Genomic DNA, 13966 nt, shown 5'->3' on the forward strand with positions numbered 1-13966 from the left:
GGCGTATCTGCTCCGCCTTCCGCCTTTGTTGTCAATATTTATTGTTTAATTGTCGTAAACGATAACATATCGCCCATCCCTAACTAGCAGTTAGTGCGCCGTCTACAGTGCTCATATTCAGTCAGTACAACATTTAATTCAAAGTGATTATCGAAGAAGATTACCTTCATTCATCAGAAATAGCTGCCCTCTTGATTCTGTCATGAACCTTTGTACATAAGCGTATTCTGCTGTTGCCTGCATACTTAGTGGCTTCAGACAGGTGTGCCAACATCAGCATGTGACACAGTGTTTAGGTATCAAATAATAATCACCATCATCTCTCCTATATATTATTCCTAAATAGTAAATACTGCAGATAATTGACTTAACTCCCCTTCAATTTGCAGACTCCAGCCCTGCGCTCACTGGGCAACATTGTGACTGGGACAGATGAGCAGACCCAGTGTGTGCTGAATGCAGGTGCCCTGGTGATGTTCACAAGACTGCTGTGCCACGACAAGCCCAATATCCAGAAAGAGGCAGCCTGGGCGGTGTCCAATATCACTGCTGGCAAGGATACCCAGATCCAAGAGGTGATCAACGCAGGCCTGATCCCCATCCTGGTGGAGGTCCTCAAACAGGTCAGAACACAATACAGAAAATATATTTACTACAAAGTCAAATTTACTTTATTAATTCATAATACGTAATGTTATATTTTATTGATTAGTGTGCATAAAGTTATTTTATTGTTATATTTATTATTATTTTAATTTCTATAAGGGCTCATTTCAAATATCTTTAGTATATTTCTATACTATGTATGTATGAATGAGATGTAATTTCTCTTTAGGGAGACTACAAGACCCAGAAGGAGGCAGTGTGGGCTGTCACCAATTATACCAGTGGTGGAACGTTGGCGCAAGTGGCCTACCTAGTCCAGTGCAATGTGCTGGAGCCTCTGCTCAACCTGCTGACAGCCAAAGACAGCAAAATCCTCTTGGTCATCCTGGATGCAATCTACAATATTTTACAGGTATATTGCCGAGACCCTGTTGCTGCATTGGAGTTGCTCACAGCAAGTTTGTCGTCGTAGTGCAGTCTAAATGCTTCAATTAACACTCAACCCAACTTGTTAATGAAACACTGGTTTAAGACTGGTATGAGGCGCAGCTTTTTGCAGAAATCAAGTATCATCTCTCCTATGCACTGATCGCTGATAGGTTAATATACAACTTCCCAACGCCAGGGAACATTTACTAATTGGTATAAAAAACCAATAACATTCCCTGGGCAAATCATTTTCTTTGTGTCAGAAAATGGTCTGAAGGCCACCCAGCACCATATTTCGGGCCAGATTTAGCCCGCAGACTGTAAGTTGAGTATCGCTGCTGTAGAGTTTATCCATTCATCTCAGTAGATTGTATAAATGTATGAAAATCAACATTCACACAATTTATACTTGATTAAATTGTAGGTAATGTATCACTGTAAACAATATACAGTATGTGCAGTTATTGTTGTTAAGGTTATATGATCATTGTGTAGCAATGTAGTTGTAAAGGCAATTTAAAGACGTTCACAGCACAAAGTAAGAAACACACAAAGAAGCACTAAACTACAGTACTAAACTACAACTACAGCACACCAAATCACCGGTCTTCCTTTTTTATTTCTCATGAGATCCAAATTTGTTGTGTTCATTTCTCGTGTACAACGAGATGAGTAGCCTGAAAAGCTGGTTATGAAAACTCTGTTTTGTCACATAGGAATGTAATATAAAGATTTGGTGCATGTGTGGCTTTTAATTAGAACTATTATACTTGGTTTGAAGTAAATTGGATAACGCATGCAAAAACACTGCCACAATCCTTTTTAGAAAATGAAGGACAACAGTAAAATTGTGCAAATGTTTTGGCAGGTTGTGGAAAATGCACTAAAATTCAAACTATCTTCCGGGAGCCAGCCATGCTCGACAGATTATGGGCTAATGGTACTGCCTATAACTGCAAGGAAGAATATAATCTTCATACATTTAAGAGAAATGAGCCTTTAAATGACTTCCAGACTCTCCTGCCAGCAGATATTTGCTTTTAGGTCCCGGGGAAATTGAGTTTTACATTGTGGGTTTCTGAGATTAGGAAACATGAAGATTTGCAGAATTTAATCTCACAGATGGATTTTTGCCAGTCACAGATTAAAATGGATGGTCACAGGTTCATCTCTTGGTGAGGGAACTATTAGTCATATATATTTTTTTCTTTCTCCACAGATGACTTGCAAAACTGGTGAGATTGATAAACTGTGCCTAATGATTGAGGAGTTGGGTGGTTTGGACAAGATTGAGGCATTGCAGTCCCATGACAACGAAGCTGTCTACAAGTCCTCTCTCAACATCATAGACCGCTTCTTCTCTGAAGAGGTAAGTTTTGTTGATAACCTTCATGCAGAAATCACAGCTGAAGTTAGATAGATTGGTCCAGGAAGTGAAAGTAGACCATTCAGACGACAACGATCTGTACCAATGTTGAAAACACTTGTGGAGATTTTTATACAAATGCAACTTGAATTTGAAATCCTTGAATGATCAGTTACTTTATTGGAGGAGTTGATTTACTTCTTTATATTTATTTTTATTTGTTTAATCGAGGTTTTGTTTCTGTCTAATGCTTCTCTCTTCCTGTCTCGCTGGTCTTTCAGAATGAGGATGAGTCTGTGGTTCCTGAAGCCACTGAAGAGTCCTACACCTTTGAGATCCCTGAGGACCAAAGCACTTTCCAGTTTTAACATTTCCAGCTTACTTTTTGTAACATAAAAAAAGAAAATTCGTACCTTGTTGATATTTTTGTATTTTTTTTTTTAGACATGTCATCCTTGTACAAAACAGTACAAAGACAAAATACTCCAGTTTTACAGAAATATTTGTAAATAAATGTTATTCATGCATCAGTTTTTCTTTTTCATTGTTTCAGATTTTAGCAGGCTATGAACGGGAACATGCTCCATTTATTTGGTGAAAAGATGTGAAGGAGCTAAGGTGTTAAGAATGAGTTGTTATGGGAAATAGGAAATGGGATCCATGTCACCACTAGGTGACACTGTGTGTATTCTTTATACTTACTGTGAGCCTACATGTTATAAGGATCCTGTTGTGTCTATAGTGTAGTAATATAGTATTGTAAACTATTTTATGAATGAAGTCTGTTGTATATTCCAGTATATGGCCACAATGGCTCAGGAGGGTGCAGGAAGGAGTAGAACCAGACTCTTGAGACTTTTATGTCAGTCATTTTCCTTTCTTACTCCTTTCAAGCTACCCAGATTAATTATGGATAAACACGATTTTACGTAAAAAAATCATTTCATAGTGTTTATTAAATGCTAAAACATTAAGAATTGGGGAACATACATCTAATTAAAAAACATTCTCATTGGTCGTTAAGATTAAGATTAAGACCAGTTTGGATACTGCTTTTATTTTGTAAGACAGTAGCGGATGTGGCGCCTCTCTCTCCCTGACCAGCCTGTAGCCTGCAGCGGCTCAATCTCTCTCTCAGTCTCTCCCTCTCAGTCTCTCTCTCAGAGTCTCTCTCCCTCAGTCTCTACCTTCACCACCACCAACCTCACAGCAGCACGGCCAGAGCAGGCAGCTGTCCGGATGGACGGCACACTGCTCACTTGATTTCTATCAGCACCAGTGGCTCTCGGCCTTGGGGGGGTGGGGGGGGATATGTTGTTATTTGCGTATGTTACGGAAAAGGGGCTGAAATGAGAGTGTTATTGCAGCGGTATGGTTACGATACCATTATATTGCAGACACAGTCAGCCTGATTTGCTATGGTGATACTACAAGCTAACCACAAGCTAGCAGAGGGATTGTTTTGGGAGATACCTTTTTGAAAAAAAAAACTCACACGCTGACACATGAGTTAGACACTTTTGTGCTCTTTCATCAAGCTGGAACACAAAGGGGAATGTCTAGCCAAGGAGTTAGGAGAAATGGCCCAGTGAAGCTGCGGTTGACAGGTAAGTGAATTTAAACCTCCTGCGCTGCTAGGAAACGTTAGCGACTAGCCTGCTAGCCAGCCAGGCTAACTAACATCTGCTGGTTGTGCTGGTGGACTCGTGTGTCCTGTGTGACTTATAAAACAAATGTCTTAGTCTAGCTCGTGTTATTTCGTTTGAATCGCATTCAATTTGTTTTAAGTGAATGTAACTCACGGTAGCAGACTGGGCAGTAAGCCTGGCTCGTTAGCACACATGAGCTGCGACAACAACGCTGTTTGTGTTAGTAACCTTTACGTTAGCTGGCCAACGTTACTTGTGTCTGTTATCATTCAGCATCGTTAATAACGAGAGCTCTTACTGCTTTTACTGCTTATTTGACTGCTTACTGCGTCTTCTGTGCTAATGGCCATTTGCTTTTACGCTTAATTTCTGTGGTTCTTTGTAATACCTGTTTGCTCATATCAGTCCATCGGTTAATCATCAGCCACTGTGTGTAGTCCTGTTCCAAGTATATTTCAGGAGGTAGAGGACAGACTGTGTGTGGCTTCATGCTTGGTGGAATTACAGTTCCAAAAAAAAAAAAAAAGCCGACATCTTATAACACAGTGTGTCATTCTCAGAGGCCTTCCTGTATTTAGATAATTACTTTCAATGTGGTCAGTAAATAAGGATAGGGGGAGGAGGGTTTCATGAAGGGAGTGGATTTCCAACCCCCTTCCCCCCCAAATCATTTTCTGGTGGCAGTCACATCCAATGATTCCTCTTATGCTGTTCAGGAGATACAGCTGCCGAGCTGAGGGAGAAAGCTCAACATTGTCTCATCGTTAAGAGATGCTTTCACCTTTATTTGTCAGTAGACCACTATTCTTGTTTCTTAAGACTCACAGCAATGCAGTACAACTTGTAATTCCCACAGCATAGCATAATGACAGGTGTTCTTCATGTCATGTGATTGCATTGTCTTCTCATTCAACACACTGTGCTACGAGTGAACAACAGGTTCATTAACATAACAAAGGGAAATGAACCTGTTGTAATACCATAAGAGAAATTAAGTCTCAAAGCTCAAGAATCTACTCAGCCATCAGTCTTTCTCGCCTGCCCTGGGTTTTTTTTTTTTACCCCCTCCATATGGAGAATGGTTTTAAATGGGCTGCAGTGGTCTTCAGACGGAATCCCAGGAATGTGAAACCTCAGAGAGGAAATGTGAGTCTTTCCCAGTCATAGACACATCCTCTGTCCTTCACTAGAGAGAAAGGGTAAGGAAAATAGTGTGTGCGTGTGTGCGTGCGAGGGGAGAGAGAAATTAGAGTTCGTATGGCAGAGAGGGACCAGAATTGCTGCTCTCACAGTGATGATCAGAGATGCTAAGTCTAGGCTACATTTAGATTTGTGCCTTCATTTAAGCTTTACATGTGTGTTTAGTTGTGGCCACACCTGATTTATGCGTCTGAGACCGTGTGCATTTAGACCAAACTGTATACCAGCCAGAGTCCAGTTCTACTCTGTCTGCTTTGTGGTCTCTTTCATAGTTTGCATGTTTTTTTCTCAGAAAGAATTAGAATTCGCAAAGCCAGAAGCTTGGATCTAAGGAAGTGGAGGTATTGGGACTGTTGTTGTGCTTCATAATTCATAATAAAAATCAAGGTTTGGGTTTTATGTTCATAGAATAGGCTTATGACCCATTAGCCCAAACTACCTTATTGGTTTCACCTTCAGTTATTTCTTCATAAAGCCCCCAGGGTTTAACACTAAACAATGCCCACACCCGTATTAGTAGAGTTTGTGTTTGAAATCAGATCAAATAAAAAAGATTTACCTGCTGTGCTGGTTGGTGACTTGTTAAAGTACCATTTGAATGCATCTGTTATTTGCAGTCTGGACCATCATTGCCATTTCCCAGCTTTCATCCCTCCTGGCCACCATACATTCTCTCTTAGCATGTGCCAATCAAATCACATTAAAATAACGGCTCTGTATCAAACAGGGTCTTGCCTTTAGAATGTCATTTTAATTAGCATTTTGTGATAATTATGAATTTCAAAGTCAGTCTTTTTTTCTGGCTTGCTATATGCTCGACCTCCAACTTCCCCTGTTGTCTTTATGGGCTGCGGGTCACTACAGACACACTGCCGAGGCTAATCGCTGCGCTGTCACCAGTATCACTTACTTACTTAACAATACTTTATGGCCTATGATTATAAAAAACAAACAAACAAAGAGGCAGAACATGTTTTGATATTTCAGCCACACGTCTGCACTGTATTTATGATTCTTCTCAGATGCAGGTCATATATATTTTAAAAGGCTACAGTGTTGGCACTGCTGATGCAAACTAAAGCTAAGCTCTAGTTCATTTTTGTTCTGTCTGTGTTCCTCACGATAATATAAAATTGGGTTTTGTGAAGGTGAAGGTTTTTCTAGATACTAGGAGGGGCAGCTGCATTTGAAGTGTGCTGCTATAGTTTGCCACGCTCACTGGGATCACGTCTCGTCACAGCAGCGGATTAGAATTTACGTAGGGTGGGTTTACACACTGCAGGATTTAGAGGAGTCATCCCCAGTTTAGTCATCCCACACTGCATCAAACGCCACCTTCTGCTTTATCACAAAGGCAATTTTGGAGCTCCTCCTTATGTCTAGAACATTTATCTGGGACAGCTGTTCTTTGAGGCTGAAATTAATAAAAAAAAAAAACATCCTATCTTGCTGGTAGGCGGCGTGTCGTCGTGTCCCCATAGAGCTTACTGCCAAGCTTGTAAAAGAGAGCAATCTTGGATTTCGAAAGCTGTTATTCCTAACACTGCAGGGAGCCGACAATTGGTGTAGTTCCCCCTCCGTCTCCTGTGCTGTGAGAGTTGGCGTACGATTTACTGAAATTGAACAAGAACCGGGTGTTTTCCCTCACTTTCCTTCACTGGATACAATCTGGAGTTTCTCAAAGGTGAATGACATGAGATGTACGAGGGGATGAATCCATCTCTCACCCCCTTTTAAATATGGCCTCTTGGCTGCACTATGCTGTCGCTGCCTCTGCTGTGAGTAGGGGAGTCTGTCTATGTGATCCGTTTCCTCCATTAGCCTCCAGTTGGCATGCAGCAAGCAGGGAACGACTGGAAGAATCATCTCAGGATTCTTCCTGTTCTGCGTGAGCGTGTGATACTCGGGCAAGCAAGAAAACCTACATTTCCATTTTTCATCTACTGCCAGGCTTTGTGTGTGTGTGTGTGTGTGTGTGTGTCCCCCTTATTCCAACCGTTTGGGAAGCTGGTGCTGGAGCTTGTGTGTATGTTGAAGGGGAGGTAAAGCCAGGAAGCTGCTGATTAAGATAAAGATCCAGCCTCTGTTCCTGGTCCAGCATTAGCACCGCGGCACAGAGTGCATTTTAGTTATCAGGGACCACTGTCTCAGCATTCACTGCCGGCTCTCAGAAAGTACAGCTGTGTGTGTCAGCTTGTTTGTATGTGCAAGTGCAATGTTTGTATTCTCAAAAACAAGGCAAACACACAATTTCACGCGCACATGCACACGGGCGCCCTCGTATACACAATTGAGCTTCCACAGGATGTACTGTCAGCACGCGATGCTGAGCTAAATTAGGGCTGTCTGCTTCCTAAAATATAAGGAATGGATGTCGCAAAGAGTGCGCTATGGTGATAGTGATAAACCGACAGTCGTGTTCAGTTATGGGGTTGCGCGATAATTATGCATTATGGATAAGTTTTGTTCCGATTAGAATGTTAGAAGAATTAAACATTTATGATGAGATATGTATTTATCTTGTTTAATGGTAAATATTTACAGCCTTTTTTGTGCTATTTCGCTTGATCAAGTAAAGCAGCCAGAAATGAGAGGGAATAAAATGAGAGATATTTGGAAATAGCTCTCCTGAATATGGCAGGTCTATTACACCTACATATTCCTTTCTATTTTTCACACATTTTTGAATGTCAAAACCAGCCGTGTGACCTTTTCTAACTCACTTCTTCATCCTCACCTTGAATGAGGTTGGTAGTATTATTTCTGCTTGCCAATTTAGCTGGCCTCCTTGTATGATTTGAATGAAAGCTGATTACATAATGGTTTACATTTAATCAACGCACTGTGAGCTGCTGGTAGTGGGGTGGACTGGGACTATGCATGAGCTGTGATGTCATTTATTTGGTTACTTCTAAGCTGTTTTGTTTCCAATTGTTTTTTTTTTAATTTTAAACAATACAGAGTTTGACAGTTGAAATGTGGTCCAGAGGTAGCGATGATGATTCATCAGCACACAATGGACATGAGTCACCCAGTGACGTGTTTGCGGTGTTGCTCTCTGTTTTATGTATCCCTGGCACCAGCTTAATTTAGGACGAAGCAATGCTCCGGCATAAAGAGCCGCTTGACCCAGTTATGAGGTAATTAATAGGCCCTGCTCAAAATGCCTGATTCCTGCAGAAATTGCCTCTAAGATACTGGGTTGTTAAGATTTTCCCCAAATGTATCTACATTTCTGCTACCCCCCCCCCCACACACACACAGAGAAATAAGGGGTGAAAATGTTTAACTGCACCAACAACATTGATGATTTACTGGCGGATTCACAGAATCTCTTGGCAGAATCTAGGAACGACCCACGTAGAAAGTCGCTCATATCCCCAGAGACTTTAAGTCAGGCAAGTGTGTATGCAGTGCACAGACACACGTGTGAGTGAGAGTGTGTGTGTGTGTGTGAGAGAGTGAGAATGTGTGTGTGTGTGTGTGTGTATACTGTACATTTGTGTTTGGTGGCCTGTGTGTGTGTTTGTGCCTCAGCTCAAACATTTTACACTTGATGTGCCAAGACAAGAGAGCAGCCCATATGGGCCAGTCAGCCCTTCTGTTGTCATCTCTCATCCCATCAGCTCATCACATGTTCATACTTTTCTTGCATCTCGTGTCATCTCTCCTCTGGTAACGTATTTTCTCTGCTGTTAACGTCCTCTCCTTTTCTTTGTCCCCATCTACATATCCTCCTCTCACTCACAATTATTCCAGGTTGCTCCAAATCCTTTTTTTGGAGTCTTGCACGGGTCCAGTTTTGCAGACTGCCGGCACCTGCAATTATCTGCCCCAATCCGTTAATTTAAGTCCCGCAGCCTGACCTGTGATTAAACACAAATGCTTGACACACAGTTGAATTGTTACTTTTTTACTTTTTACGCAGTTGGGAGTGGTACATTCATAATTATCCAGTCAATTTGGCTGAATTAATCACCAACCATGTTGCTACTCGCTAAGCTGCTGCTGCTGCTGCATCCACACGTTCAGCTCAGGCATCGGTGTCAATAAAGCCCTTTGCCAGTTAGCTGAATCCATTACCAATCCATTTGAAAAAATCTCCCAGCATTCACACTTTACCGCTAACTGGGTTATAGTGTCCTTATCTTGCCCTCCCGTTTTGGTGGTTTAAGAGTGTTCTTTGGTGCAGCACCTGTGCTCCTGCTGCAGCTGTATGTTGTTTCCTCAGGGACGATGCGCCAAGCCTGCGGCTTTCACAATAATAGTAATGGTAATGAAAAAGCTGATTTAGATTAGTTTTTTTTAAACCAACTATCAAGTTGTTAATGATATTGTGGTTGGATTGTCCAGGTTAAAGAGTCTGAAATCTCTACAGAGAAAATGCATTTCACATTTCACTTCAGGCAACAGCAAGTGATATTGGAGAAAAACATGTTTCTGTTGTTTAATGGCCAGTTCTTACAATGAATCGCTCTATGCCTATGAGCCATGTCTTGTTTTTAAGAGCTTTCATCTAAAGCCAGCCATGTAACTTGCTACCATTTCAACGTGCCACTAGTGATTCCACGTGGTAATAAAGTAAACTACTATTGGATTCACATTAACAGGCTCTTTTCCTCAGGGCTTAGCCTCCCCTCGCAGAGCTGTTCATTGTCACCAGCCTTGATGTTTTAAACAATCGTAGTGGGTGGATGCAATCAGTTAGTGCAGATGTGACAGACGATACGTTAAACACAAAAGATGCAAATATTGTCAATAAAATGTCAATCTTATTAAATGTGATGGCAGTTATTTTCTAATGAGAGACACAGACACCAATGCCCCATTCATATTCTTGACATAAAGGACAAATACAGGACTTCCCTGCACCAGTCAAACAGTCACAAATAGTATTACATAGGAAAGACTCCTTTGTGTTGACAGTATGCACTGTTTCTGATTTTAATAGGCTATATTTAAAACACTGAATGATGTCAGTCTATGCTTGAATCCGTTGCCCTGGGCATCAGAAGCAGAAGTCAGTGCCAGACTCTTTAATAGTGTAAAGTAGTCTTAGTTTGTGGAATGCATTAGAGCCTTTGTGAAAAATGCACAGTCTGCGGCAAGACTAATCGGTCTAGTTAATTACCTTTTTTATCATTTGCAGTGAATGACTCATTTGATCGGGTTGTGAATGTTGTCCTGAATGATCTTCTTGTGTAAATATTCCGTACTATAGATTAGTCTGTGTGCACAGTCCCTGTCAGGAAAGGGACTATGCTCCTGAATCTGTATGTGTCAGAATGTCTCCTTGATCTTGTGTGTAGCTTTTAGGGTTCACTGTGTTGTGGTTAGGTTTTGTAGTGCAGTACAGAGCTCTATATCCAAACTTCCTCCAGCTCTGTTTAGTCTGCATCACTAGCATATACTTCAATTGACCACACACACGACACGCTGCGCAGATTCTATACACTCACTGAGCGTTCACGTGGCCCTCGTCATCATATGGAAACGTTTATATTCCCTTTGTAATGCAGCTGTTCCAGCTGTATTTACCCTTTCTGTTATCAGTATATCTAAAAAGGAAAATATAGGGGACAATGGTTTTAAGATGCAGCAGACCAGACAAAATGATGTTGCTTAATTTGTAGTCAAAACATTAAAAAATCTCACTGAACATGTGGTAGACCCAAAACAACAAATGTATACATCTTAACATAGCTTCACTTAATATCACCTCATGACTCACGTCCGAAGCTGAATTCATGGTCACTTGTGCCATTTTACTTCCCCATAACAAAAAAGAAAACACAAAATACACATAGCAAGTGTTGCTGTGCTACAACTGAATGGTGCTGCCTGTGATTTACTAGCGCAACACTGCTTAGTTCTAGGAATGTAGATATTAATCATTGAGAGGATAATTATGTTTGTTTATAGGTAAAACACTTGTCTTGTGACACTCACTTTGATGGTATAATACTTAATAATTAATAAGTAGAGTAATTTACTTACTTATTTACTTATTTATTTATGAGTACTGTTGCTGGCTGACCTATTTTTCTTCCTTTTCTAATAATTTGCAGACACTGAGCCAGCGTCAGTGCAGTATTTATCCAACCCATGGCTCAAGTGGCCAACAGTAGCTCAAGTACAGCTGTCCGGTCACTGTGATGATAGCACACAAAAGGCTGTCTTCGCCTTTAATCTAGACTTAACACCAGAGACCCACTAAGCTACATGTTGAAGTGTAAGCCAGTATTTTCTTATTGCAGCCCCCAAATCCAAGGATATATCAAGAGCCACCCTTTGTCGCTTTCCTTACCCTGTCCATCTTCAAATTGCCCTGTGAAATGAAGCTCTTGGAATGTGTTTTTGTTTTGAATTTTGGCATTGCTGACGCTGATTTACGGGGATGTAATTCCATAATGTGAGTGAAAAGGGAACACAAAGGTCCACACTGCTTGTGGCCATCTCAGTGTCTGATCATATTTCATTCTGTGGGGGAACTCCCGGGTCTATGGTGTGGGTATTTGTTTCATTGATACGTTTGTTTTCAGTTGACTTGCGGATTTTCTTATTAAGTTTAGCACATTTAACACAACCACAGTAAAGCAGACATAGAGGAGCATTGCTCTGGAGAGATGTCAGCTGCGTGCAGCTGGTCAGCCCTCTATTAACTCAAGATGGATGTTACTTGATATCCGACCAGGCCGTAACGATTTGTTTCGAAACATTACTTTTAAACATGAAAAATTCAAGCTGGCCTTGCATTTTCAGGCACTTCAGGCTTTAAAATTAAACATCGCTGTCGGCAAAGTCTTTTGATATGACAGGCCAATAAGATGACACTTAAATTATACCGTTAACTAGGCTGAATGCTTGGCGCTGTGTCACCCAGAGTGATAGTGCGCATGTTGCGAGCATGTCTGTGGTGTGGAGGTGTTTTTAAAGTTTCCGAAACGGATAGCTAAGTTGCTATTTTCAATGATTGCTTAGCGCTAGTGCTTCAGGACTATCCCGGTCATTACGACAAATTTGTGAAGAACAAAGAGAAACAGGCGCCAGCGAAAAATACCTGTCAGCAGCCTCTTCTCCAGTCTTTGATCAAAGCCAAGAAATATGGCCAAGACCAGTCCAAAGGCATAAGTCAGAAACTCATGTGTATTGTTCTGGACAATCAACTGTTTTCATTCATTGAAGATGTTGGGATATGTAGACTGCGTTGAGCCACATGCTAAATGATGCCCAGTTGCAGGTATTTTTCAGAAGTTGCCCTACCTGAGTTGTAATTTATTCAGTTAATATATAATTAAAGTCTGTAAAGCATATAATGTCCTTTAGGTTGGCTTTAACTGCTCTACAGTTGTAAAATGTACTTACTTTCACATGATCTCTGTGGACAGAGATGACATGTATTTGCTTGTTTTGCAACTTGTGCAGTTTTCCCTGGTTGTTCTCAGGGAGAGCATCATCCAAGCCTGTTAAAGTAGGATGATTAGATTCCAAAACATGAGAGACTTGATGTTCTCTGCACTTGGGGTGAAAAAATCTGTGCGTATAATGGCATCAGCAAATCGGCCAAAATGAGCTGGAAAATATCGGCATATCGGATATCGTCAAAAATCCAATATGGTGCACTTCTCCAACAGAGCACTGTGTTTCAGTAAGTATTTTGCATATAAGGGAAACTGTGACTCAGTAATGAAATCTCACAGGGCACTACCAGTCTCATAACTCAGCTTAACTGTTCTCCACTCATGACCTGCGTTTTACCATTTAACACACAAGGAGCTTACATGCTTTTTACCGGACTAAAACCTTTTGTGCATAGGATATTTGTCTGAAAGCTGGGCTTAGGGAAAACGTGTTATGACTTTACCTCAACAAACAGGTCAATTTAATACAAGTTATACAATGTATTGTATATAGCTCGCATTTACATGATTCTTTATTGATTTCTTACTACGTCATATTCATTCCTATCCATGTGCCTTTTCTCTCAGATAGCTCCGCACAACTTTGTTCTCAGACTTGGGTTGTTTCAGTCAATCCTTAGTTTTATCTGCTTTTCAAATTACTTTTGAACTTGGTGGCATCAGTGTACTTTAGAGCAGGAAAATGGAAAGACTGAACACCTCACTATTGCATAACAGCCTCTGACTGGAGAGGAGGTGGTCTTCAATATGCAGAATACATTAAACTTTCCAAGTGCTTCAGGAGAATTTTCCTGCAGAATATTGAGGAGAAATATCACCTTTTCTTTCCATATGCCAGAGAATGATATTTCTGACAGCCTCTGAGAATTATGAGGGAAGGCGAACGCTTGACTCTTAAAAGTGTAATTTGGAACATGTGAAAAGGCAGGTAATTGGTCTTTTTTTTCTTCTTTTTTTTGCAGTGGTTGCTCTTGCTCTTTACTGCATCCTGCCTATCCCTTTTCCTTTCACTGCCTGAACTCTCTACCCCCCCACTGCAGCCTCTCATCATGCATCTCTGTGTCCTGCATTTTTCTCTTCAGCCTTTTACTCTCTCTTTTCTTTCTTGAACAGGATGTCCCTCATCTCTCTGTCATTTCTCTCTCTTCCTTCCTCGCCCTCACTCGCCCCCGGATCTAGTCCAGACAGCTGACAGACGACTCTGCCGGTGTGGCTCCAGTTTGGTGTTTTTTTTCTTTTTCTTTATCTGTTCTCAACTTGTAACATTGCACACACGTACATGTACGCAAACACAC

General features: G+C 41.0%; 2 protein-coding genes across 2 annotated transcripts in view; both read left to right on the forward strand.

Moving 5' to 3' along the window:
- Positions 1-2931, forward strand: part of LOC118327535 (importin subunit alpha-1-like) — a 6678-nt gene extending 3747 nt beyond the window's left edge. Inside the window, exons 8-11 of the mRNA XM_035660928.1 lie at positions 390-623; positions 836-1018; positions 2255-2404; positions 2683-2931. Coding sequence (XP_035516821.1) covers positions 390-623; positions 836-1018; positions 2255-2404; positions 2683-2769 — 654 coding nt within the window. The 3' untranslated portion in view covers positions 2770-2931. The remainder of the gene's footprint in view (positions 1-389; positions 624-835; positions 1019-2254; positions 2405-2682) is intronic.
- Positions 2932-3528: 597 nt separating this feature from the next.
- LOC118326594 (E3 ubiquitin-protein ligase SMURF2-like) overlaps positions 3529-13966 on the forward strand; it is a 42876-nt gene continuing 32438 nt past the window's right edge. The window contains exon 1 of the mRNA XM_035659620.1: positions 3529-4008. Within this exon, the coding sequence (XP_035515513.1) occupies positions 3957-4008 (52 nt within the window). The 5' untranslated portion in view covers positions 3529-3956. The remainder of the gene's footprint in view (positions 4009-13966) is intronic.

The sequence above is a fragment of the Morone saxatilis genome, unplaced genomic scaffold, assembly GCF_004916995.1.
Source record: "Morone saxatilis isolate NCDOM2014 unplaced genomic scaffold, NCSU_SB_2.0 Contig17, whole genome shotgun sequence".
Taxonomy (NCBI): domain Eukaryota; kingdom Metazoa; phylum Chordata; class Actinopteri; family Moronidae; genus Morone; species Morone saxatilis.